The sequence below is a fragment of the Xylocopa sonorina genome, chromosome 1 (genome assembly GCF_050948175.1).
Source record: "Xylocopa sonorina isolate GNS202 chromosome 1, iyXylSono1_principal, whole genome shotgun sequence".
Classification (NCBI taxonomy): domain Eukaryota; kingdom Metazoa; phylum Arthropoda; class Insecta; order Hymenoptera; family Apidae; genus Xylocopa; species Xylocopa sonorina.
Genome location: NC_135193.1, coordinates 10,393,745 through 10,419,975, shown reverse-complemented (window position 1 = coordinate 10,419,975; position 26,231 = coordinate 10,393,745). Strand labels below are relative to the sequence as shown.

General features: G+C 40.5%; 4 protein-coding genes across 8 annotated transcripts in view; 1 reads left to right on the top strand and 3 right to left on the bottom strand.

The window, feature by feature from the left end:
* Positions 1-1,577: 1,577 nt before the first annotated feature.
* On the bottom strand, positions 1,578-15,249 carry Slmo (PRELI domain containing slowmo). The gene is made up of 5 exons (XM_076907294.1): positions 15,072-15,249; positions 14,756-14,921; positions 11,886-11,972; positions 3,101-3,274; positions 1,578-2,776 (listed from the first exon to the last, which is right to left on the bottom strand). Exons 1-5 carry the CDS (start codon positions 15,101-15,103, stop codon positions 2,540-2,542), a joined length of 696 nt encoding a protein of 231 aa, XP_076763409.1. The 5' UTR covers positions 15,104-15,249; the 3' UTR covers positions 1,578-2,539.
* Positions 15,250-15,773: 524 nt separating this feature from the next.
* Positions 15,774-17,616, bottom strand: LOC143423152 (ATPase WRNIP1). The gene is made up of 6 exons (XM_076894301.1): positions 17,599-17,616; positions 17,212-17,463; positions 16,894-17,119; positions 16,291-16,647; positions 15,980-16,225; positions 15,774-15,859 (listed from the first exon to the last, which is right to left on the bottom strand). Exons 1-6 carry the CDS (start codon positions 17,614-17,616, stop codon positions 15,774-15,776), a joined length of 1,185 nt encoding a protein of 394 aa, XP_076750416.1.
* A 221-nt stretch (positions 17,617-17,837) lies between these two features.
* LOC143430526 (uncharacterized) lies at positions 17,838-19,788 on the top strand. The gene is made up of 2 exons (XM_076906848.1): positions 17,838-17,987; positions 18,052-19,788. The coding sequence occupies exon 2, from the start codon at positions 18,095-18,097 to the stop codon at positions 19,652-19,654; it is 1,560 nt and encodes a 519-aa protein (XP_076762963.1). The 5' UTR covers positions 17,838-17,987; positions 18,052-18,094; the 3' UTR covers positions 19,655-19,788.
* Positions 19,789-19,799: 11 nt separating this feature from the next.
* Eogt (EGF-domain O-GlcNAc transferase) overlaps positions 19,800-26,231 on the bottom strand; it is an 82,433-nt gene continuing 76,001 nt past the window's right edge. Inside the window, exons 1-11 of one of the 5 annotated variants that reach the window (XM_076906734.1) lie at positions 22,786-22,905; positions 22,319-22,702; positions 21,879-22,085; positions 21,643-21,791; positions 21,412-21,575; positions 21,196-21,316; positions 20,968-21,121; positions 20,694-20,894; positions 20,487-20,620; positions 20,324-20,426; positions 19,800-20,252 (exon numbers count right to left, since the gene is read on the bottom strand). In XM_076906734.1, the coding sequence (XP_076762849.1) occupies positions 19,986-20,252; positions 20,324-20,426; positions 20,487-20,620; positions 20,694-20,894; positions 20,968-21,121; positions 21,196-21,316; positions 21,412-21,575; positions 21,643-21,791; positions 21,879-22,085; positions 22,319-22,498 (1,680 nt within the window). In that variant the 5' untranslated portion in view covers positions 22,499-22,702; positions 22,786-22,905 and the 3' untranslated portion in view covers positions 19,800-19,985. The other 4 variants (XM_076906724.1, XM_076906750.1, XM_076906742.1 and 1 more) reach the window with 4 other exon arrangements.

The window sequence follows — 26,231 nt, the reverse complement described above, 5'->3', positions numbered from 1 at the left end:
CGGACGTTCAATCCCCGGATAAGGAAGCTACCTAATCGAATTTTGCGAAACTTGTTATGAACTGATTTGGCTGGGACGACCTCCTTTGAGGACGCGTTCGTCCACGAAATACCAAAGTGGGAACCGCACACAGGCAATTAAAGATGAACAATGCAGAACGGCAGAGGCATTGGGACGCTCGCGAAACTATGATCGGGTGCAAGGTTGGTCACCTGTACTTCCTTGACGACGGCTCGCCGACGGCGGGAGGGCCCTCGAAATTCCCGGGGCTTAAGTTTCCGGCTGTAATTTCGCCGTTCCAGCCGAAGTGACACGAGAAGACAAGACCAGCAGCCGTAATAAAAGTGAGGCAAAGGGAAAACTGCCACTTTGTCTTCAAAGCGTGGGACGCGCGACCGTCACGTGCAACCAATAGCCACAGGCAGGCTTTATAGGAGTAAACGAGGCCACTTTAATTTACGAAACTTGCCCGACATGCACGTCGTCCACGTCGAGGGACGTTGATTTACTAACCTACCAGGGACTAACCGAGCCGCGATTCGACAGGAAAACCGAACAGACATCGGGGATCGTGTGCGTGAGCTACCTACAAAGGATATCGGAGCGGCCCTCTGATCGGAAGCTGTCAATATTTGTCCGTGTCCGGTAACCGAGTAGCGAGCGATGAACCGTACCGTCATCAATTATCTCTTACATACCACTGGTCAAGCCTGATGTCAAATTTCGTCTGTTTCCTGCCCCGTGCGCTACTTCGTATTGCGGATCTCGCGTGCGCCACCGCCTTCCACTCTCTCACTCATACTGTGAATTGCTCTCTATTGTCTCTCTTTCTACTTACCTGGAGAATCGGCCAGCCAGATTTGAGTAAACCGATGGAAATTGTCTCTAGACCACTGAGAACAATAATGACCCGGGTCGAAATTCCGCTCCGCTTCGAAATTGCTCGAGCGGAATGCCGAGGCTGGGTCCCTTCGTCGTTGAATCGATACTTGGCCCGTACGATACGATCGTGTTTCGTCCTCGACGCGTGGTACCACTAGCTGATTCGCGCGAATATCCCCTGGAGAGGTACGGAGGAGGACGGGAGATCGGTATCAGGATATTTTCGTGGCCAACGATTTCAAATGATACGAATATCGTCGAACCACCTGGGACAACATTCCTTTTGCGACGGATCTGGATTTTCTTATTTCTTTGTGTAACTAGTCACTCGAGTAATGCGCCCAGTAGCTAACTGGTCCGTTGTTAACTAAGGAAAAGATAAGATGCGTGTTAAATGACGATTAATAATGATTGAAAGTGCGACGAGAATAAAAGGTAAAATATATTTAATGGTCGTCTGTAACGATGGTCTAATGCGGTCGATGCTCCAGTGATCTGTAGTGGAAGAATTACACGAATTATTTACTTTAAAAGTAGATATATTTTAGTATTTTTTGGTTTCCGATTCAACGGCATTAGAGTAGACGAACCAAAGCTGTAGCTTAAATCCGGACCAATTGATACCAATAATCATCTAGTGGACATAAGTGTCCACTAGCTGATACATGACTCGATACGTTTGCCTCGGTGTAACGTTTTATTTGCTATGTTATTTATTTATTATTGTAACTGCTGTACAAGCCTCGTGTGGAAATAGTTATTATTAAATTAATGAAATACATCGATGCGTGTGCTCAGTTGTATAGCAACCATGGAAGCGATATTCCGTCGATACGACAAAACTAAGATGGAAAGGATAAGCACTAAGAATAAGGACATTTTTAAGAGTGTACAACGAGTGACGTCGCCTTAAAGTATTCCACAAGGATAACGTCCAAACGAAGATAAAACTAAGGAAATAGGCAGTTTGGTGATAACACAAACATCATATCATACTGAAAATATTATGCCCTTATACTTTTACCATATTTAGGTCTACTTGAAATGTTTCCTCTCAGATCGAGATGTATAAAGCTTTTCCCAGAAAAAAGTCCTCGATATTAAATCCTGATATTGTCGGATATTTCTCTTTAAACACTTGCATTGCTTGCCGCAGCTATATCTCTTTGACTAAAGCGACTTCTGCGGAACGATTGACGACACAAAGTTCTCTCCTTCGTATAGAAAGTGGTGAACAAACATAAATCTCTACTTTTACTGGCCCGCGGTACGGTGATATCCACCCACTATTAGTTTGACCGAAAACTATTGCAACTTTCTTCAGTCTTTCCTTAACATTTTAAAATATATGCGTAATACTTGCACCAATAATACGTTTAAACAGTCTGTTTCCTTTTTTTACGCGCTCGTCAACGAAATTTTTTAATCCATCACACGTTAACTCAGACGAAATCATTCAAGAGTTGTATATTATTAGGCTGTAATACATACATTTACTAATTCTATTCCTCTCGTGCGTACTTTTGGATGATCGACACGAAGGTATGATGAAGAGTATTATTTCTCATCAGACTACTTAAATTTCTATAACAATCGTTCCATCGAAGATGCTACCATGACCTTAGTTAAAGAGATTAAAGCTGACGTGATATATTAGCTATAACTTTGGTATCGACTGCGACGGCGGTGGTACAGTCAGATTTTGAAACTCATCGAACGACTTTTTCGCTACATTCTGAAAGTCCTCCATCCCTTGTTTAGTAATAGTCGTGATGTCGTCGATTTGACGACGTGTCTGATTGAACAAGTCGTCTGTCGACTTCACTGCAGATGATGCGATATCTTTCACTTCCGACTGGAGTTTCTCGATGACCCACTCCACTGCTTGCCGTCCCTGAAACGGAATTGGGCGAAGACGCACTGTTACCGTACCACCCTAACATATCCTCGCACCTGTTTTGCAACGTAACCTCAGGATTATTCGCAAATACAACAATATTTTACAAACTTCCAACTGGCACTCACTTCGATACAAACAAAATTACTTATTACACGTTACTATGATTACACATTATTCAGTTCAATCCATTTGTACTATACGACAGCCCGAGGGGTGCCCTCTTTTAAAATACTCCATGCCAGACAATTAAATCAGCCAATTGATAAACCTTTAAAAAGAATCGAATGCAAAACTACTGAAGTACACGTAAGTGTTTACCTTGTTCGCGTTCTGTTCGATGGTTAGCGTCAGTAACCTCTCAAGATGATCGATAAGAGGCATCCCTTTAATAGAAATTACTGCCTGTTGTGTTAGAAGAGTTGTCTCCGGGTTCTCTGGATGCGGCGAATACGTGACTACCTCGCCGACCGAAACGTGCTTCCCCAAGCTTATCTGAAAACAAGAAGGGAAAATATACGCTGCGAGCAGCGCGTAAGAACAATTTCTCGCGATTCTTGTCATTAGACGGCACAAGTCTCTCGTTTCGGTATACATTGTCCCCATATCGACCGCGTGTTGTGCAACTCTTCGGGGTTACCAACCTTCAGATAGATGCTTAGCCCATGCGTTATCGAGATAAAACGTTTCCACGAAAGTGGCACGATGACGCCTTGAATAATCGATGAAACGAAATAAAGACTGGCGTGAACAAACTCGCGAGCGTTCTCGTGGCAGAGCAAAATCGTTTCCCCGACATTGTATTCTAGAAAGTCGTCTTAAGCCTCGTTATCTCTCGTTCGCTGATCGGTTAAATAAAATATTCGTGCGTTTTAGAAGTATTCAAAGTACACAGCGTCCCTTGTAAACATGCAGCGATGCTTTGCGAGCACGGCTCCGATCCAAAGCTTTGATCAAATTTTAATGCGCACGGACAAATAATAGCGCAGGTGCATAATAAATGGTCACGATACGCGCGTGTATCGTTTGGCAACAAAGGAATGCCACTGGCAGTTCTACTGGCGCAATAAAAAACATCCGAGTACAAACATTCATCAGTCTGGCGGTTTTATCTCGAAAGAATTATTTTATACGTATCTGCAAAAATGTGCACGAATAATACCAACGATAAAGCACCGTCCTCGACACCGTCGATTCGAACGGAACAAGAGTCAAGACGAGAGCGTCTACCAAAGAGTCGAAATCAAAGGGGGTAACTCGCGACACACAATCGTATGTTTTACATTCCTCGAGTTCACTTTTCACGATGATGAACCGCGTCTGAGGGGGTAACGACAATGATGCACCCGCCACTTCGCAAATTACATCATTATGAGCTGTACAGGAGTCGTCCGCGGCAGCGCAGCGTGAAACACCGTGGCCGTAGAACTGGAACAATTGAATCGCGTGGGTGCAATACGTTTCACGGGGGAATTAACGCCCGCGGCACATTGTGGATCCACGCTGATCGAGATAGAGAGACGCGGTCCTCTATGCCCCCTCCGCCATATTGGCAATCAGTGAAGTCGACTGTGTTACATCGCGCCCAACTATCCAGCCAGCGCGCTTCGTGGTCCTCCCCCAACCCCTGCAACCAACCCCCCAAACCACCAATCTTGCGGTGCCATCGCCCCCGTACAATTGGAAGAGCCCGAAAAATTAACACCACGCTTCGAATAGCGTTTCATCAATTACGCGGATCGAGGATCGGGAGAAACGCGGATGGTTTAATTCGCCAGCCGCCGCGGGGAGGGTTCGCTATTGAGGTGCGTTCAACGCTGTCGAATATCGTTCTTTGTTCTCGCCACCGACAGAAAGCTCCATACGCGAGCATTACGTCTGTACGTTTCATTTTTATCATTTTCCCCAGTTCTTTTTCCGCGCCATTCGCTCGAAAATACCGCGACAATCACCGCGGCGAAGAAAAAATACGGTTTACAATCGTTTTTTTTCCCTCAAACCTGGTAAAAACCATTTACGACGACTCTGTTTACTCGGGCGAGTTTAGAAGTCTTGCACGCACCGATTGTGATTTTCAACCCTCGCAGGGGTAACGAACTCGAAGGCAATTTTGCCACGGAAATTACGCGAACCGTGTAAACTGGACTCCTTTTTTTACGGAGGTAATTAGTGCTTCGTGTCTGTTATCATTTGGACGTTCTAAGAAAATTTGCACGGAAGCTCGAAGAAATACGAAAAATAAAGGTGGAGAAGACAGATGGACGACGCTGTAATTAGAACAGTTTCATTGTAGCTTTCGTAACGAGCTGCTGTGACCGCGATAAGCGACAGTTTCCTACACTTGCCATCTACGCTAATCGTGACAGATACTTCATCGTTAAATCATCCTAATTAAATTAGAAATTAAAAACCTTATCGAACTCATTCATCTACTTTGTAGAAATTGCCACATAATTGCGGCATTAAACTTTACTTGAAATATAATTTCCAACACCTTAATTTCATTAGAATCTTTGAAACCCCAACTTTTTCTCCAGCGTCGAGATAAATCCATTTTCCATCGGAACAAGAATTTAGCCCACGAGAGTTACTCTTCTCATCCAACACAGCGAACTTAACCATTTTCTATTGTGTCTCATCGGTAGATCAGAGAAAACAAAAGCGATACGTTTGTGACGCTATGACAAGAGTACAGAGAGAGAGAAAGAGAGAGAGAAAAAAAAGGAAAAACATAGCGTGGCAAGTAAAAAAGGTAAACGCTTGGCGCGCGATTTAATCCTATCAAGCGATCGATCGATTCCTCTTCTGGTCCTGCCGTCAACGACGAAGTAATTAATTTTCACTTTTTTTTCGGCCATGCTAGAGAGAGTACGAAAAGCGTACATCGCCGATCCTGCCACCCCTCCAACCGCCCTTGCGATCTAGCGCATCGGTTAATTGAAATTTTTCTCGTCAGCCGCGCGTCGAAACCGATGTTTGCCAATCCCTCGGTCTCCGCGGCAAGCACGGCGTTTGCTTTTCATTTACCGCAGCATTGCGGTACGGTCACGTTTAGTAGCGCAGTTAGAGCGAAAGTCGTTAACTAAAATCAAGACCGCGTCGCAAGGCAAAGGAATACATTGCGTGAGGGCACGTAGACGAGCGGAACTCGACGTAATCCTAAATCAAACCGAATCTTCCACCCTCTTTATTAGACAACTTCTATTAAATCTGCTGATCCGTTTAATCTGTTCGACCTAGAACCGAAGGGATCAGGAAAAACTTTTGGTAGCAGAGACGAGGATTCCCGAGAAAAAGAAACTCTCGAGGCACACCTTAGACGGTGTGCCTTTTTTCTTTTCGATAAATCAAATTTAACGAATTTAAAACTGCGGAAACTCCAACTTCCGAACCTACGAATCTCGAACTTAATTTAGAAATGTAATTTCGATTAAAGTACAAAGCCGTATGATTGAACACTCTGTAGAGGGAAAAGTCTTGAGAAGTAAGTCTCCGGAAAGGTACTAATGGCGTCGTTAGAGAAGGAGCGTAAACTATCGCACAAACAAGCGCGTGCTCTTCCAATCAAGAATTCCCGCGATTCCGTTTCATCCTTCGCTGATATAACGAGGATAGAACGAAAGGGTAGACCGAGCGACCCGTGAAGGGTCGTTGCACGGGGTAAAGGGTCTTCTTCAGTGCGCACTCGCGAGTAATTAGCATCGCCGCATAATTGAGAGGACTTTACAGATCTGACTGCAGGCAGCATTGTTCAAGACCGGGGTATGCTCCCAATTCGGCCGTGCCCCATTCGATGCCTCGAGAGGGTACCACGGCCGGAAACCCAAATCTAGCAGGACGTAACATCGGAAACTGGATCGACCTCGAATGGAGTTCGACCTCGGGCTTTCTCTTGCGCACGGTAATCGCCGATTTCAGCGGATTTTAGGGGGAGATTGGGAATCGTGTGCTGACAAATCCGTATTAGATCGTGTAAACGAGAGCTTGCAGTCATCTGCTTCTACAGCCGAATGGATACGCGCGGTTTCCTTGCACATTCGATTCAATTACTTGTTTCCAACATCTATGTACATTTCTGAACAAACAGAACCGCATCCCTAACCCGAGTCGATACTCTCCGCGGCCTATTCCGGTTCGTACTTATCGCATATTCGAGGGACCACGGAAATAGACACCTATATAATACGCGTACGGTTCATCCTAGCAGTTATCTAATTCAATTCTTTTTCTACCAAATAACATTCTTTTATCGTAAAAACGTAAACGCGCTCGCACCCATAAAAGGCACCTACCTATACGAAGAACACACAGTTCAGCGAACGAATACGCGTGAACGGTGCTAGTAGTATAACCAGAGATAAATGAGTCTTAAAACTTTTGGAACGGACGTACGTACGTACGTACGTACGTACCTATGTATGTATCTTCGCTCGAAATTTTCACGCGTGACAAACTACCCGCGAAAATGCGTACGCAATACCGCACAACGAAGCATTTTTGCCCCCTACCTCCGCGCGCGTCTGCTATCGCGCGATCATTAATATCCATTCTCTGAAAGTTTCACGACGAGTCGGTGGATCAGCTCGACGGGAAACATTTCAATGGGGTGTCGCGTGACAACACACTGTCGACAAGGTTTCAGAGGGATCAAGGGGTTCAAGCTGAAGCATGTACGCGAGCATCGTACACCGGGCGAATCCCGGTACTCTAAAGTTACCATTTTTCATTAAGCCAGCCCGTCGTCTCCCTGACTCCATATTTCAATCGATTCAAAAAATGCTGGCGCTGCTTGCCGTACACACGTCGGTATAAAAATACGTGAATGCCAATGGCGGTGGCCGTGTACGGTTTCTAGGTACACGGAACGATCCCACACATCCCCCTGGCCGCGTGCAATTTGTTGTTTTTATGATTTAGGGGGCAGCCTGTACAATAATTCAGTCTGTGGCACATCCAGTCAGCCTTCTGCACCGCCCGAACGCGACCCTCTCGAATTCTCCATCAGGAAAGTCCACGGGGAGTCCCCCGAACATGGCCGGGATACATCACCGATACATGTGTCCGTTATTAATTCTCGTCCGATACAACCCCCGTTCGAGCGCTCCGCCACCTAACAGTATCCTTCTATCTCTCCCGTGTCTGGGGTTCTCGCGCCTGCACGCACGGAAATTCGTGGCAGGACGAAGGAGGGATAGTTAGAGTGAACACACGACGCGGGTAAAATATCGTTTCGGTTTCCTTCGTGTCTGACAACGTATTGCCGCGATCGCGCGAGAGCTGCGATACTCTGCTGCGATCGCATTGATCTACGCCATCTACTCTTCTACGATCGAACGAGCGGAAGATTTTTTTTTTAAAAAAGCGGGTTCGCGACAAAATCGATCAACGATGCTAAAAGAGAAAAAAGAAACGCGACATCGCTTTCGCATTAATAAATTTACCTGGCAACATCGAGCGAATAACAAATATTAACAGAATACTCGTCCGGCGATTCGATTCGTACGGCAGCTGTAGAACATTTGCGCGGGTATCATCGAGTGGGAAAGTCGGACGAGGTTTATAACACGTTTTAAATAATAACGCGATTAATTTAACGCGATCGAGCGTCATGCGTTGCACGGTTGCAATACGTCCGTTCGATAATCCTATAATATCCATCCATCTGTACCACTGGGAGTATGTTTCGCCGGTGTTTTTTTCTGTCAAATGTTTGTATTCACTGGTACGCGATTCCCCAGACGCCAAACGCGGGCATTGTTTTAGATTAACGGAACGCGATTCCACAACATCACGATACCTACAGTTCCGCCATGGTTCCGCTTAGTCTCGTATCCCTTCGAGTTCCGAGCCCTACGCGTATAACGCTCGCTTTGAGAAACCTTGTATACCCCGGAAGCCATAATCGACTCCAAAATTGCAACGATCGACGGAGTCCCTGGTCAGCGGCAACGCGGTAGAGACTCAACCCCATTATGTTCAGCTTGTACTCGATGCATATACGCCGGATGCGTTTAGGTTCAACGATACGATGCCGCATTACGGAGCAACCGGCGCGGCGGCACGGTACGTATGCATCCCGCGTAACGTATGCAGCACGACCAACAACCGACGGGGGTAAATTGCTAAAAGATATCTCCCCCTTGGGATTCGACGGGGATAGGTTATAACCTGGCCGGGACTCTGTTCAAGCTTATGTAGAATACATTGCCTCCGGTACGCTCCTCCACAATGCCGGCTGTCCTCGTTTACCTGCGTCGCGTGCGTACGCGTCTCGATGTTGGTGAACACGGGGAAGAACGTCAGCGATGCTCGCGCGTGTACTCACCAAACAGCTGGGGCATAGGTAGAGAAAGCGTTGACGTTCCATAGGGAATTGTTCAATTTTAGTTGAACCTCATCTCTAGCCCTTGCCGCGCGGGAAACGCGTCCCCGTAGATTACGCAGACGTGAAACGATCAACCGGGAAATGTCGCACGACGCATCCTACTGCTGTCTGACCTTAATTGGGAGGACGATAACGGGAGAAAGAAACGGTGAGGATCGTCAATGTGAACGGTCGCGTATGTCTTGCGTATCTCGCAAGACAAACAACCGCAGCGTCGAGGAAATTCCACGTTTGCACGATTACTCGCGGTGCTATTTTACTATGCGCTGATGTATCAGGGTAATCTACGAGTCTTCCTCTGGGTTCTTGTGTAGCAGTTCGGTTAGAAATGCGATCGCTTTACGTAGACCACCAAGTACGCGAATTAAGTATAAACGATTATTATTGAATTGGAATGCCAATAAAATAATGTAATTTTCGGCTAATAAATTTTCATGCGTATATCGCCACCAACACGTCAGTTAACTTTGTAGAGCGTTTGTTTGTGACTGACCACGAACAGCCTATTCTACTACGTCGAATACTAATTTACTTTCCTTCGGACAAAGTTATACAAGTTCCTGTCTAAATGCTATATATTTATCGTCAATGATTACTTTCAGAAACTAATTCCCAGAAGTGGCCAATTATAGATGCTTAAATTTAAAAGATTTATTGCTGTCGAATGTGTAGATTAATGCTTTAAATTGCACTGAAACTGTTTTTAAACGATTAATAATGTTAAAGAAACTACCGGGAACATAACGTATCCAAACATGCTATTCAAGCAATGAGCACGTATCACGGAATTCGTGTTGTATCTCGTTCCACGAAAGCCACCCCGTTTACGCTTCATACTTGATGTATGGGGGCAAACAGTAAAGTTACATATAAAACAGCTGATAAATGGGCGCGTGCAGAACTGAGCTCGGTATTTCGCTGTTAATATTAACGCAATGAAAATAAAATCTTCATGAGCATGTTTTCCTTAGTCAGCAGTGAACTTTCACGTGTTACAGTTTATATTTTATTAAAATTCCCTGATGCAGACATTACCGAGTTAAATATGCTTTCCTCTACGGTTGGTCGTGTTCTAAAAAAAAGTTGGAGAAACGAGCATCATTTTTTCAGGTTTTTAAAAGTATCTCCTCGTACAGAAAAGGATGATAAATTCTAGGCATTTAATAATTGATAGTTGATAAGTTTTGGGTAGTCGTAAAAACGGTAGAAAAATTGTACGACTACAGGAACAATTACAACCAATTTATAACATGCATAAAACTCGCAGTTTGTAATAACATGAAAAATTGCCTATTTTCCATTACCATCTTTTGAACACGTCTGAGTATCAATACTATTTGTTGTACGTGTGTCGAGATTCGATAAGTAAAAACGATCGACGCGGTAGCAACTTCTAGATGGAAAAGGTACACTTTTTACTCGGAGGGCCACCTGCGGATCGTTCATCATACCAGTAATGCATCCAGCATTCCGGTTTCCCTTTTCTCCCTTTTTTGGCTAAGGATCAACCGGGAAGAGTAGACGAACGATCTTCGACGCGTAGCGAGAGAGCCAGGAGCAATACTTCCCTTTCCTTAGCCGTTTTCCGTCCTGTCTTCCTGAAACCCTCCTGGCGCATCCCTCCGAAGAGACCACGAAGCTATGCAACCCCGGTAATGCGCGCATCAATAACCTATCATATCCAACCTTCTAGATGCAATGCAATGCTATCCACCCCCTCACCCTAGAACGTGCCCGATCTCCTCGTGGTTCTAACCCCAAGTAAATGTATCTGCTACTCGAACTGGAAGCGCCACCGTCCATAATTTCTCCCGCCAGTAAATATTGCAGCGGGAAAAGGATAAAAGGGGCCAATGTCGCTTTTGTCTGTGTATCCATTTTTCACAATATACAAACTACGGCTGGCGTACGTGGACATTTCTTTTTTTTTCGATTGCAATGCGCATTACAAGTATACGTGACGAATGCGCGTGTCGAAAAGATCGAGTGTAATTCTACAGGTGAAATTGCATCAGCCTATTTTCCAATTACTCTTGCTGATCTCGATTCGAATGGAATTGAGAATATATTGATTGTTCGATTACACTGGTGCATGGAAGTTGTGTACACGCGAACTACACTTCGTTCATCGAATTTATTCCCACCAGCCAAATGAATTGATAATGTAAGCATATAATGGAAAGTAGTAACGCTTCGGTCATGTGAAACATGAAAATGTCCAAGCGCCAACCTGTACGTATATCAAATTAAAGCAGCATTCATTACGCGATTCTTCCGTGCGTTTTATCGTCGAATTATTCGTTTCGATTAGATCGATGCGTCACGCGATACTATTCAACAATCGGATACAAAGTACGAAGCAACATTTGCACAGTCGAATATCGATTTATTTGCTTTCCATTTATCTCGCACCGTGAAGATAAATTACAAATGCGGCCAAAGTACTTTGCCGAGTAATATGTAAGTAATAAAGAACAAATGTAATGAAACCCCTGTAGAAGCATGCTTCGCATAATATGTATTGGAGAAATATTGGGAAACTTTCAATTTACCAAGACAACTTGTTAAAAAATTAGTAATATAAAATATTATCTTAACATAAGCGTAATTCTTTTGAAATATTTGACTAGTCTAAATATTCATTGAAAAATAATTTTTTCCAGTTGTTTTATGTTATATTAAAAGCGATCTACGTAAATACAGAATTATTCGTTTACTTACATTTACTGTTCTGACCACCATTTCTTTAGATTCCAAGTTAACTTCGCTCCACTCGCTCGCGTAATATGGACCTCGATGGCCGAACAACTGAAACAAAGCAAAGTTTTCTTAATACAAAAACGAAGCTCATGAGCATTCATTCGAGAATGCCAACAGAAATCAATACGTAATAGTGCAAAAGTAGGCAATATCGATTCGAATATATACTGGTTCAATTGCTTATGAGATGGTTCCAATTTATGTCAATGTATTCATTATACCCATTTTATTCTCGCATAACAAATACATATGATGAATTAAAGAAATCGAATTTCATGGATAAAGGCACGATGTACCACGGAATACCAAATTATTTCAAAAGCAGCGCTCATAAAAAGCCAGGCTACATATTCGCTACGTATTGTTTGCTCGTAATTAATTATATTTTCCCTAATTAATTACATTTTAGTCACCCAACCCAGTCAATTATTACGATATCAATGAACTCTTTCCTCGCATCAGTAAACGTTCGAATAATCAACGAGCGATATTAAATGTGACTTGTTGCGAATGCATCTGCTAATTAGCCAGAAATTTTCTTCGACGCAGCTATTGGCCCTACGAGTGTACGTTCTAGATGTAGCCGCGGGGAAAAAGAAATGAAACGGAAAATAATAAAAATAAAAACAAGGAGCGATAGAAGGGGAGGAGGCACACAGCTAACTCAAATCGAAACGGGGCTTTGCACTTTCCCTTCCGTCAAGTAATTTCAAGAGTGCCTAAACGCGAAGGCGATACACCTTTCTCCCTCTTTTCTCCCTTTCCTTCCGCCTGCTGTGCATTCGTTATATACGGGACTGTGAGTCGAGGCATCCGAGCGAGAGAGCCGGCACAACAGGACTGGCTTTGCGAAATGGCCAAGCTTATAGGAAATCCCTGCGAAAGGAAGCAATTCGCCGAGCAGAAAAGGATTCGAAGCTCGAATCTCCCTCCGTTTTGGTTGGAGAAGAAACAGGGATGAGAGGAGAAAGGGTGGGCTCGAAGAGAGGGTTGGTGTCTATTCCAAAACGCAAGCACCTCACTGGATGATTGCCAAAGAGCGTAACATTGGTGGGAGCGCTCATTATGAAAGTTGATACGGTCGGTGTCGTTGTTTTGTAATTCTCTCCCTTGCCTCGAGCCTGCCCGTTTCGCCCTGCACCTTCTTCTTGCTCGACGTTTGTCGAAAGTTTCCAGTTTCCTGCTAGCTACTGTTGCCTGTATACCTAACTGTTTGTATAGATTGCTCGGTCGAACGGCAGGGGCCTGTTTTGTCTATAAACTGGCGCCTACCAAAGAACAGATGCATAACTTTGCGTTTGCATTGATTTCTTACGATATCCAAACTCTGAGATAAACTATAACTGTTGGCTCTACGTAAATAAAGTAATATTGAATCTAAAAATTTACATAATGAAATTTTTCTTAATTCAATGAAAATAAAATGGGAAGCTCTACAATATGAGGATTTTAGGACAGATACTTCTTAATTTATAAATAGCTTACTTCGCCTTGCAATTTCTAGAAAATAATTTGGCTAAAATTAATACAAGATCGTATATACAAGATACGATCTCAATGTCAATCACAATTAATGCGCCACTTATGTAATAGGTATTACGTGCTAGTTAAGGGTTAACCAACGTCTGATCATAGAAATGCTTAATCTACTTAGAAACTGATATGTTACATGGCAGCGTTACGAAGACCGTACACGTGCCTGATGTAAACCCACGCTGTTCCCAACTGTTCGGAAACTATGGATTGCGTAAGTACTCGCAAACATATCTTGCTAACTTGCTCCAAGCGGCATTTCGCCAATTGTTCTTACGTATGCAACTAACGTAATTACTCGTGACTTCCTGTCTTCATTCATACTTCACGCACAATGATAAATGGATTTACGACTCTTTGATGGTTAAAATTATATTTATCCAGAATTAATTTTGAAATAAATAAATAAGTACAAGGTAGCCGAAATTAAAAGGAAAGGTCACAATGGCAAGGTCGCTTCGATAACAAATCCACGGTAAATAATAAGTAAATTTGTTACCGCAAGGGTCGTGATAAAATCGATAAGTTGAACTGTAGATTAGCCTCAATGGAATTATCATTTTCCTATATTCATCGGCCAATAAAATCCATCTTTGACAATGCACTATCTCAAACGATACTAGCACTTATATGTTGCTGTAATTAAAATTTAAAACTCCAAAGCGAATGGAATTTCACCATAACAAAAAAAATTAACCATAAATTTACATGTGTGTCTTAATAAAAAGCAATGAAAATAAACAAACATTCTCAAACGCATAATACAAGTATTGTATGTATTTTTTTTTAAACAAAATGATCGCATCAATAAATAACATTAAAGATCTAATCAATAATACTGAATTCAGTTGTTCTCAATTCAGAATATTTAAACAACCCAATCTTTACTGTTCCTAGAACTACCAAAATTTATAAATAACGATATTTGTAATTGTCTAATAATATAGTACGGTATAAACGTTCTACTAGAATATTATAGTTATAATCACATGATTGTACTTTCAAAGTGATGTACATATATTTAACAGTTTGAGTGACCCAAAATTTTAGTTTACTATATAAACGTGACATTTTATTGTTTTCATTTGATGTATATTTATAAATACCTACGAGGAGATTCGACTAAATGAATTATATTCTAAATACTAATGACATGGCACTCAAAATCATAGAAAACACAATAAATTAAATTCATTAATTTCAATCGCCTGTAAGTCCTAAATTTACAACCTCATAAAAGAGGTTATGTTCGTCAATAGACGGGATAGATAATGTTAATAATTTCTTAAAACACTCACCGGTAATATCCATGTAGGAAAACGCCACTGAGTAGTTACTAATCTGTGCGAATAAAGAATACCGTCCTTGACTTTTCTGTCGATAACATCCGTTCCCAGCACAGATGGATTTAAAGGATTTGGATACTTTCTACATGCTGCTTTCACTACTGTCTCCCACGGATGACTAGAAATATGAAACACAATGAAATTTTTAATGTCACAGAATATTTATCGCAAATGAAAAAATGCTGTCAAGTATTTCTACACATACAAAGATGCACAAATTTTAGCCTTGAAAGGTACAAATGAATAAATAGCTGTTAACGATACTCACTCGAATGTGTGATGTGACGTCCACAATCTCATGTTTGGTAAATTTATTCGAAGTTACGTATGATTACTACTATAATTTAAACTATTAACAATCACACAAAGGCATACTACACTCCCAAACAGCAAAGGTGCGTCTACTAATGAAACTTGATGTAACACAAAAGACCATACGAAACGTCTCCAATGAACTTTAATCTTTCGTCATATACATCGATCCATCAACAGTTGGCACACCTGCTTCCAGTAAATACTTACGCAGTTCGAAACACAACGTGATTGGTCGATCCTTACGCGCAACTTTCTATCAGTTCGAAAATTAAATTGTTTCGTCAGTATACGATTGCTTTAATTGTACGCTCTTCTCGATATTGTGATAAATCATAACTTTTTACATTATCATAATTACTTATTTTTTACGTGTTATTGTGCTCTATTAAACAATTTGAAAAACTTTTATTATATATACTTTGTATAACAAATCGCGTAACAGTGTCGCGGTGGCTTCCTCGTAGGCAAGCCGCTCGTGTATTTCGGCGCGAAGTAAAATCGAATTTTTAATCGATTAATTGTTCGTGATTGTTAAATTTTAGTGAGATTTTTAACTTATAACTTCATAAATGTGATATTTCGGTAAATTAACTTCTCATAAAGTTCAGATACTTTGATTATTCCCTTTCAATTATTACTCCGCGAAGTGATTCAACTAGGCGCTATCGAAACAACTTAATGTTCCAAAATGTGTTTTATTGTTAAAAGTGTTGTGCCAAAAGTGTATTTCCAAGAACAAACCTGCCTATAGAAGATTACGAAGTCAGGAATTTCCCGAGAAGAAGTCAAATTTTTGGATTAAATTTTCATCACGGCGTCCTGTAAGTACATCAAATGAAAGTAGCAGAATTTCATATATACATATAGTCAATGTCATACCAAGAACAGCACAAAGCTTTTGTTGTTCCGATCTCTCTCTGATATGTAATGGTACTATAGATTGCGAATCTTTGTGGTTCCTAATAATATTTTCAGCTGATTTTAATGCATTATACAGAAGTTGAGATTTTGGTGCTCTAGTTAAATATACAACACATTCTGCTAGAAGCACATCGGACTCTGGCATTCCAATCATTTGACATCCGTGCATAGTCTGAACGGCTATGCCTAAAATTAAAAATATAATTATATTAATTATTATATTAAGTAATTTTTATATATCCTGTAGATACCTAGAGCATCAATGTCTGCTAATCCAATATCTTCGGAAGATATTCTTACTAATCTTCTTGCTATATTTACTGGATCTTCTTTAATTGCCATAATGCGCGCCAGCCAATATAAAGATGCATTTTGTTTACCAGCTTTTATTGATTTATGTAATGCAGAATATAAATGATGGCTATTATTAGTTTGTCTATCAGATAACATATGCGCTTGTTTAAGACTTTCTTTAATATCTTCAAGGGTTATTGATGTAAGATGTATAGAACTTGGTTTATCCCATACTTTAGTTTTAACTGCTAGTTCTAAGCCATTTAGTGCAACACGTGCATCTCCGTCGCATACTTCTGCTAACCAGTCGATTACTGATTTATTAATAGAAAAACGTTGCTCAGAACTAAAGCTTGACTTATCTTGTGCAACAGTCGACAATGTTTTAATCTTAGAATCGTATATTTCTCCATTAATAGATGAGATTGCTTTACAAAGAATTTCCACAACATTTAATACTGTTAGTTTATGCAAAATGAATACACGGCATCTGCTTAGTAAAGCAGAATTTAAACTATATGATGGATTCTCTGTAGTTGTGCCAATTAAGGAGAATGTGCCTGCCTCAATATGTGGTAGAAAAATATCTTGTTGAAGTTTATTGAAGCGATGTATCTCATCCATGAATACTATCGTCTGACAGTTCATTCTCGAATCTTTCTTTGATGTATTAACAACATCCCTTATGCTATTCACACCAGTAGAAGATGCAGAGAGTTTTACAACATGCACCTTGTCTCCATGAATTTCTTTACTTAGCTTTGCTATAATGTTAGCCAAAGAGGTCTGAAAAATATTTTAGTGAAAATGAGTCTCATTAAAGATTAATCAATGATTGAATCGTTTTATAACTAGTAATATTGTAAAGTTTGTATTACCTTTCCACATCCTGGTGGTCCATATAATATCATGCTAGGAACATGTCCTTTTGTTAGTAAGTGTTGCAATAGTGTATTTGAACCAATAATTAGTTCTTGACCGATATAATCATCAAGGCATGCAGGTTGCATTTTTTCAGTTAAATGAATGTGTTCCATATTTGACATTGTATTTTGTTGATTTGTGTTTATTATGTTAGTATTGGTGTTATAATTCTTTGACAAATTTATTTCATTAATTGTCTTAAAAATCTGCAAAGAAAATATCTCTCTTATGTTGGTACTGTTTTTCTTTGAAGTTGTGTTAATTATAAAAATACATAAATCAATGTAAATGCCTGTACCTTTTGTAAAACAGTTCTTTTCTATACATTGGACCCAACATACCCAAATTATTCTATACATCGTTTGGTTCTGAATAATAATTGCTCAAACACGATGGTATAAATTGGAATATTTATCTTTTACTCTCATTTTATTTTTAGTATTTGAATGTGTCACATGTTAGTAAAATCGTAATCGTTCGTGAAAAGCAAAAGCCCAAGATAAACGCGGTTAATGTTTTAAAATTATTTTCTACTTCGTATTTTTATCCGAGCAAGTGATACAGTGATAATAAAATAAACTGTAACGCCATCTATTAGTCATCGAGTGCTTGCAATTGTGTGTGAAATATGAAACGTGAATGTGTTTCCAGTTGACTCAAAGTATTCTTTACTTTTAATTTTCGTAATAAATATTATATCCAGACAACTATTGAGATAATGTTTTCTCGAGTAAGATCACAATAATATAGAATAACAATTAACTACTTTATCAGTAAACGATATTTCTTTGCAGAGTATTTTTCACCAAGAGGAATAAAATTATTTACATTAAAAATATGTCAAATGCATGGAACAAAACTCTTTATCTCCAGGAACAAGAAGCATTTGTTTCTGGTCATGGTGGGACAACGCCCAGAGAGGTTATATATGCAATCATGCCGAATATTTGTAGTATTCCTTTAACCACTACTACAGTGGCTCTTTTAGAAAGGGTTATCAACAAAAATATTAGGGTTTTACTAGAATTCACATTAATTGTAATTCCATCAATTTTATGTTGTACGATACTATCCGAGTATCTGATTAATGTCTGTTGTGCTATGATGGTGATATCTATCATTAATATTTTACTGAAAATGAATACCAGTACCTCATCAACTTACAGTATAAGGCCTGTTTACGGCAGAAGGCCTTTCATTACGAATTATAGAGCATTAGTCAATATAATAACAGCGATATGCATATTAGCTATAGACTTTCGTATCTTTCCCCGCAAATTTGCTAAAACTGAAGTATATGGATATAGCTTAATGGACACTGGTGTTGGATTATTTGTATGTATCAATGCTTTAGTAGCACCAGAAGCTAAGGACTTTACTCCTAAACCTCGAATAGGTTTTATTCATACTATATCAAAGAATATAAAATATTCCGCAAGAAGTTCCATTCCACTTTTGATATTAGGTTTTGGCAGATCAGTTGCTATCGAAGTACTAGGATATCAAAAGCATGTAACTGAATATGGTGTCCACTGGAATTTCTTTCTAACTCTTGCTTTTGTTAAATTATTTACCAGTTCTATAACAAGCACAATTAACTCAAGGTATTCGTTGCTGTCAGGGATTTGGATTCTAGGAATGCATGAATATATTTTGAGTACTAAAGGTCTAAAACAATGGGTTTTGAGTAATACACCAAGAAATGATTTTGTGTCTGCCAATCGAGAAGGTATCATATCTGTGCCTGGATATGTTGGTTTGTACTTAATAAGTGTAGCAATTAGTAGACTAATTCACTCCACTTATCGGAACTTGTACACACAAAATTCATTGCAAATTGAGTATAGAACATTGAACATAAAGTTGCTTGGATATGAATTTAATGTAGGTTATAATAAGTCCATGATTTTGTGCATCAAGTTATCCTTGATATCTGCTCAAACTTGCGCAGCCACTTTGTTCTGTGATTCATACTTCAGGGTTTCCAGACGATTGGCAAACACGGGTTATTGCATGTGGATACTTACTTTAAGTAGTATGATAATTACGCTGTTATTATTAATAGAAATAATTTGTGATATATTAAGTTATGCAACCGCAGACGTAGAATGTACTGAAAAGAAAACAATGCATAAATCACATGAGAGGGCTCGCTGGCAAGAGAGTGTACCTGGTAAATACGAGTATAGTTATAATATCGAGATATTGGAAGCTATTAATTACAATGGTCTAGTTTTCTTTTTATCGTCGAATTTACTGACTGGCGTTATTAACATGTTAGTACATACATTATACGTAAATCAATTAAGAGCGTTACAAATATTGATTGCATACATGGCAATAAATATATTTTTGGTTTTATTATTATATAGAAAACAGGTACAAATTAAATTATAAGGTTCGTTGTACAATTCGTTGTACTAGTTACAAGTTAGGCTGTGCAGTTTCCTATGTTGTAACATATAAATAAGTAAAACTAGATTACTAAACAATGATAATTGAATGACTAATTTTCACTGCCACTATGTAGACATATCAAATGGTATTTCATATTTATTGTTCCCCTTTTTTATCAAAATATATATGTACATATATCCATATAAAAATAAGTAAAACACTTAGCTGGTAACAAAATCGTTTCTTTCATTCAGATATTAACTCTAGTATTCGTTATTTTATCGTTGGAACATTTCGTTGTTATTGAAATGAAAGTTTCCTAAAGTATTTATCATAGTTCATCTTTGGGTTGAACATCAGGCTTCAACTCGTTAACTTCATTCGATTTGGGAGTTTTAATATCTTTTCCTACGTTTAACGCTCTAGTCTGATTTTTTGCTTCCGTCCTTTTACGTTGTGCCACCTTACTGATAAATTTTTTGAAAGAATCGTGATTTTTCACATACTCCTTAGCTTGCGAAACTATACGTAAAAATTCTTTAACATCGAAACTGTAGTTCGTGAATTTTGCGTGTGCTCCTCCATCAGGATACGTACCCTATATAGAATTTCGGTTATTCTCACAATAAATGTTAAATAAACATTTCTCTTGAAATAATGATCACTTACGGGATCTTGTTGTACTAGTTTCGAAGTGTTTTCCCACGTATAGTATTTTACACCGCGTAAACGAGCAAGATCCTTGTAACATCCCGGATCTTCGCAGTTATATCTATACATTAATTATGTATGAGATGTATTCTCTTGGTAACAAGTGTTCAGTCGTACTTACATCTCAAACACAGCCGCCCAGTCCGGTAGAAACATGAGATGCGTCAATCCGGCTCCGTGTATACCAATAAAAATATCAGAATTTCTTGTAATTTCCAATTGTTTTTTGAATGATATCTTTTTATTGTAAACTACCTACAAAGTCATGGATTTTTTGTTATCAATCTTTTATATTTTAAGACTTTCTATATAGTAGCTCATTTATTACCTTTTTCACTTTGTACTCAGGATTTTCTTTCAAAGCCTTTATCAATTCATCCTCGTTCAATATATTTCTATACTGTGTGTCTCTGCTGAGCAGAGTGACTCGTATCCTTTGGCTTTTTCTTTCATGTAGAGGTATATGTAGTCTATGTAAAATATGATCACCGAAAGCTTTGAACAGTCCACTGTTCTCACAGCCATAAATCTGAAATTATATTTCGTGGTAAAAGTTTCCGATAGACAGCCGAAAAAAATAAATGAAGTCTCAATAATCGTACAAGTGGTGTATTATAGTAAAGACCAAAAATCATGCGAGGCAATAACGGAAACACAAGATTCTTGAAGCAAACGGTTTCTCCGCGAAATGTTTTTAAATCCCACAGCGGATTTCTCGTGAAAGCCTGAAAGGTGTCTTGGAACGCTGAACGATAGCTGAAAGTAAGAGAGAACTTAGGGTCTATGTAAGTATCCTCTCGTGGTTTTTCTGTTGCACGGGTGTCAGTTACCTGTAGCTTTCCCAGATCATTATATGATTATCAGTGCTGAAGGCGGTGGGGTGCGAGAGGTTTACGTGCAATGACGCGTACAAGTTGAAAAAGTCGCAAAAATGATGATACATATTTACTACTGAAACAGAACGACTTCGACGAATGAGTGGGACCTCGAAGATTTGCGTGTTCGACGAATTTTACACGACGATAGGATCATTTATTGCGACTTACTGGCGTCTATTTTCATTATGAACGTTGGCTTTTCAATCACGATATCACAATCATCGTTGACGATCGGTGGTCGTGGTAATTTGCGAAAGTTTCGCAGCTCAGGCCCCCAAGATTGCAATGGGCTAATGTGATCCGCGTTTTCTTCCAGCCTTTTTTCATTTAATCTAATTCGAGAGACGAGGTGATACGAACATTGAGTGGTTGATCGTCGTTTTGTCGATTTTTACTCACGTGCAATATCCTCCGATTTGACCCTCTTTCAAAACATCCATCTTGTATCGTATGGGTTCCTTTCTTTGGAGTAGATCCGTGAAATTGATCATTACGTTCCTTGCTCGGCAAAATCTCATATGTTCCGAGCATTCCAAGGATGAATCGTCCTATGCTCGAAAACATCACCAATAGAATCGAAAAGTGTCTCCTCTTATTTCTCTTTCTTCGGTCTCGATTTGTACGAGACCACTTACCACGAACAATGGTTCACAGAAAATCGACATTTCTTTCCTTTGGTCGCGTACGTAGCCGAAATCTCCTTGAGCGTAAAACGTCTCTATTTGTGCTTTTTTCGTGGTAACCCATCCTCTGTGATCACCTGGACATTGAGGAACGGAAAAAGAATCTTCGGCTTTGCAATTCGGCTCGTAACCCCAACAAGCTTTGGTATCAAGGCTATCCTAAGTTGTTTCCAAGAAAAGTCCTTCGTTAGTATCCGTCTTTCGAAAAATCCAATAATTTACAATTGCTCGCACATGCAGTATCCCGTACTACCTCCCAACTACTGTACACCGCCGTGCAAGTAACGTAGGCAATTAAAAAGGAGGAAATATTAGGTGTCACCGACCATACTATATTTATTCTTTAATTACTAAGTAATTAAATAATCAGTGATTAATACGCCGTGTATTACCTTGTAAGGACAGACGGTGTTATTGCGGCACTCTTCGGCCACCGTGGGAAAAGAGCTGAAGTAATACTTGATGTGATCAGGCGGTAAATCAATGTCCGTGTAATTACCGTACGTAAATGTGACCGCGAACATCAACGCGATCGGCACTGAGTATTTAGTAGATAACGCGTTAACGACCATCGTAGCGGGATGCACCAACGAAAATTAAACCCGGATTCCCTGAGAGAAGCTGTCGTGCACTCGCTTTACGGAGTGACTGTACGGCGTGAATGGAGGAGGAACCACCTGTATGAGTGGATGGATATATGACCTCACCTACCGTGCGTACTCTGTGTCACGTAAACACGCACCTCCTGTACACCCACACGGGTACGAGCGTGTTTCCTTAAAAGAATCGGTGAAAGTCAATGTTAGAGTTAGACACGCGGTACGTAACCTTACATCGGACATCCCGTATTGATGCGTACCACTTACCTAGCTATCCTTGACAATTTCTAACCGTCGACGAAACGGTTCTACAGGCTTCCTTTTTTATTTTCGAAATCATACCGGTATTTCGGATCCTGTTAACCCGATCGGTAACACAGTCTATGTTGTTGTTACATCGATGGAAATAATGCTAAAGTACTCATGCGTATTAAACGGAGCGGATATCCTCGGGCTTTCTTATCTCTCTTAACTGCGAGACAGGAAACTCCGAGGTGTAGGCATTCCACTTCACTTTCACATACGATCAACTACTTTGACACTGTGCATAATTTCAATATGGTGGAACACTCATAATTTCGTGGAAAATATTATTTTACATCTGCAGACTCTTCAAGTGCATAATGATCAATCGATAGGATCAGTTAAATGCCAATTATTTCTACGAATATTATCGAATATTAGTATGAGGATCTTAGTTTGTTTAGATAATGTTTGAATTCCTGTCTATCTTGATATTTTGCATGTGGCAAAACAAACTACTTATGACGGCCATCTGTAAGAGGTTCTCGAAAATGTTTTCATTCAGAAATCGCTCTATACAACAGAGGAACAAGTATCTTTCTACACTTTCTACATTCGATAACAGATTTTTTTCATAATCAAATGTTGATAAGAATGCTTACATTTATCGTACACGAGGTACAGCTACAAACGAGCAGCAAGTAGAAACCAGGTAGAGGTGGCGCCACCATGATATTATACCAATTTATTGATCAAAATATCAATAAGTATTAATGAAAGTAATACAACAAAAAATAATTTTTTAATAATGCCTACTTGTATATTTTCTTCTCAAGCGTAACATATTTAACATTTTTTTTATTGCAAATTTTACTCACTTTCGATATTATTTAATTCACGTCATCTTATCAATCGACTATAATGGCTTAAATTTCGCCAACAACTTATTCACGCAAAGAGACTAACCGTAATCAGTGTCCAGGACACACGAATGCTGTGTCCGCTATTGGCGATTCAATGGAAGCACTCGAACAATCGAGCCACCATTTTAATCCTTTAGAAATGGAGGCCCGACTTATATGAAACGAAAAGTAGCAGAAGTAAAGAAAGGAGTTAAAGAAGGTACCGTAAATTGCGAAAGGTACAAGAATTCCAGAGTGTCCGTTGTAAGAGGGACAAAAGGAAAGCAAAAAACAAAATGTCCACCACCGGCAGCGGAGCCATTAATTCCTCCGAAAAACGTTGGATACAACGCACATGCGGGTTCCTTACTTGAGCGTAGCCAAGATGCTCCCGAGATCGCCACGATAAGAGACGCGATATTTTCGCGTGGCCACGGGCACGAACGGGAGGAGATGAAAAGTCGATCTAGCGGCCCCGCTTCTCTAGGCCCCGGATAGATGAAGATAACATCTGACGTCGGTGAACGCAGGCTGCGGGGGGTCCGCTCTCTCGCAACAGGTCTCGCGGTATGTTCCTACCTGTTACGAGTGTTCTACGGCGGCCTCGTCGTTATAATGTTAAACGATTCGGGAGAGGATCGAGAGATCGATGCTTGCATCAGCTCCCAGATACGGTCCTGTCTAGAAATGGAGCAGAAATTCTTTTCTCTCCGACTGATCTCTGGCTCCCTTTGAACGTTCTTCATGCCCGACGTGGACACATCTCGACGCGTACGTTTCTTTCACAATGATCCTCGTTTGATTGTCGATTCGTTTCGCAAGCCCTTTGACGTATTTGGTTTAGGCTTTAAAGAGTTGGTTCTTTTTCTTTTTTCGGTTACGTGTCTCCACTCGAAATGGGAGTATGTCAACCAATTGTTGAAACGAAGCGATCGGAGAAAGAAATTGACTGTCAGCGATCCATCTTCGATAGATTACACTCGCTATCACTTTCCCTATCACGAAGTGTCTATATCGCGCGAGTAATTACATTTCGGTAAGCGTGTTCTCCAGCCATCGATTGGGCAGGTTCTTCGAGTCGCGACAAGCCGAAATTAACTCCGTGTTGTATGTTTACTTGATTCCACGGACCCGACATTTATTTCTTTCATGCGGTGGGTATCATTAATTATTCAGCGTGCGTGCGTGACGCAAGTCGATCGCGGCACACGTTGTCGTTCAGTGTCTAGCAAGCCTTAGCATGCCATTATCGAGCATGATCATTGTGTCACGAGCAAGCGGCAATTACCCCCGCGTTCGTGATTGTCACGCCACGATAATCTCTTAATCCGATGACATTTTACCCGCTACGAAATTCACCGGGTTCTAAAACAGTGATAAACCATTTGGTATCTCTATTCTTCGGTATCCTTCCTCTCGAACGAGCAAAGAGAAACTAAAAACCGCCAAGAATTTCGGATCAAAAGGCAACCCACACGATCACGATTCGTGGCGAGTCACATGCGCGTCGTAACGCGTGCGCGATTACATAAGATCGCGCGGGTGTTCGCCGTTATCTGATTGTCTCCTGTGGACCTGGCCAGAAGTCGTTTCACGAGAGTTATGCGAGCGTCATTACGACGTGGCATGGACGGGAACAAAAAGGCAACTGAGAAAAAGAGAAAGAATGGCCGCAATTGCGTAAAAGGGGCGCCTTGAAAAACGTTCCAGCCTTTTTTTCGTTTCATTTTATTTCTTCCCACTCCTTCGTCATCCGTTCTTCCCGTTTCCTCGCCTTCGTACAAAGTAAGAATCGAACATTCCACCTTCGTATCAAATTAATTATCGTCTCGGCTAAAAGTCACGCTATTTAACGTTCGCGACGCAAACGCGATACCTTTACAGTCGAACGGGAGTGCGCTTTGCGTTGTGCAAGGTATGAAATTAATAACAGAGACTCGCGGCACGTGTCATCGTCGCACGATCCGATCGCGTGTGTGCCTCGTGCGAGGTGCCAGCTCGTATTTGGCACTCGTCTCCATTCAATCTGCGACGAACGAATTGCATACTTGGACGTCCTTAGCGTGTAACATCTTTCTACGAAGAGTGTTTTTTTTTCTAGTGAAAATAGACAAATTTTAGCACCACTGAAACACGAATACGATTCCAAGAGAAATGAAAATTATTCTACAAATTTGATCGGTGCCATTCTTCGGTCTCAGAACGCACGGTTTCCTGAGTGGATGCTTAAATCAGGGCCAGTTACAACGAAACAAGACACTGGAGCTCGTAGATCAGTCAGCTTTATGAACAGTGTATTTCCGCAAAGTACCCGGTTACGACGTGTCCAGTGGCCGAAAATGAGCTTTAGAAACGCAGCTGTACGTTTTGTTGTTTCGCGTTTAGCAAAAATCACTCGACCCGGTAACGCGAGCCTCGTAAGTTCAGCTTAGCGAAATTCATTCAGCGACGCGTGAACTGTGCTGAGCCGAATAAATATCGTTTATGCCGCAATTAGGGGAGGGAAAATGGTATGATTGTGGTCCCGGACGATGGACGTGTCAGTCAACGAAAGAGATTTC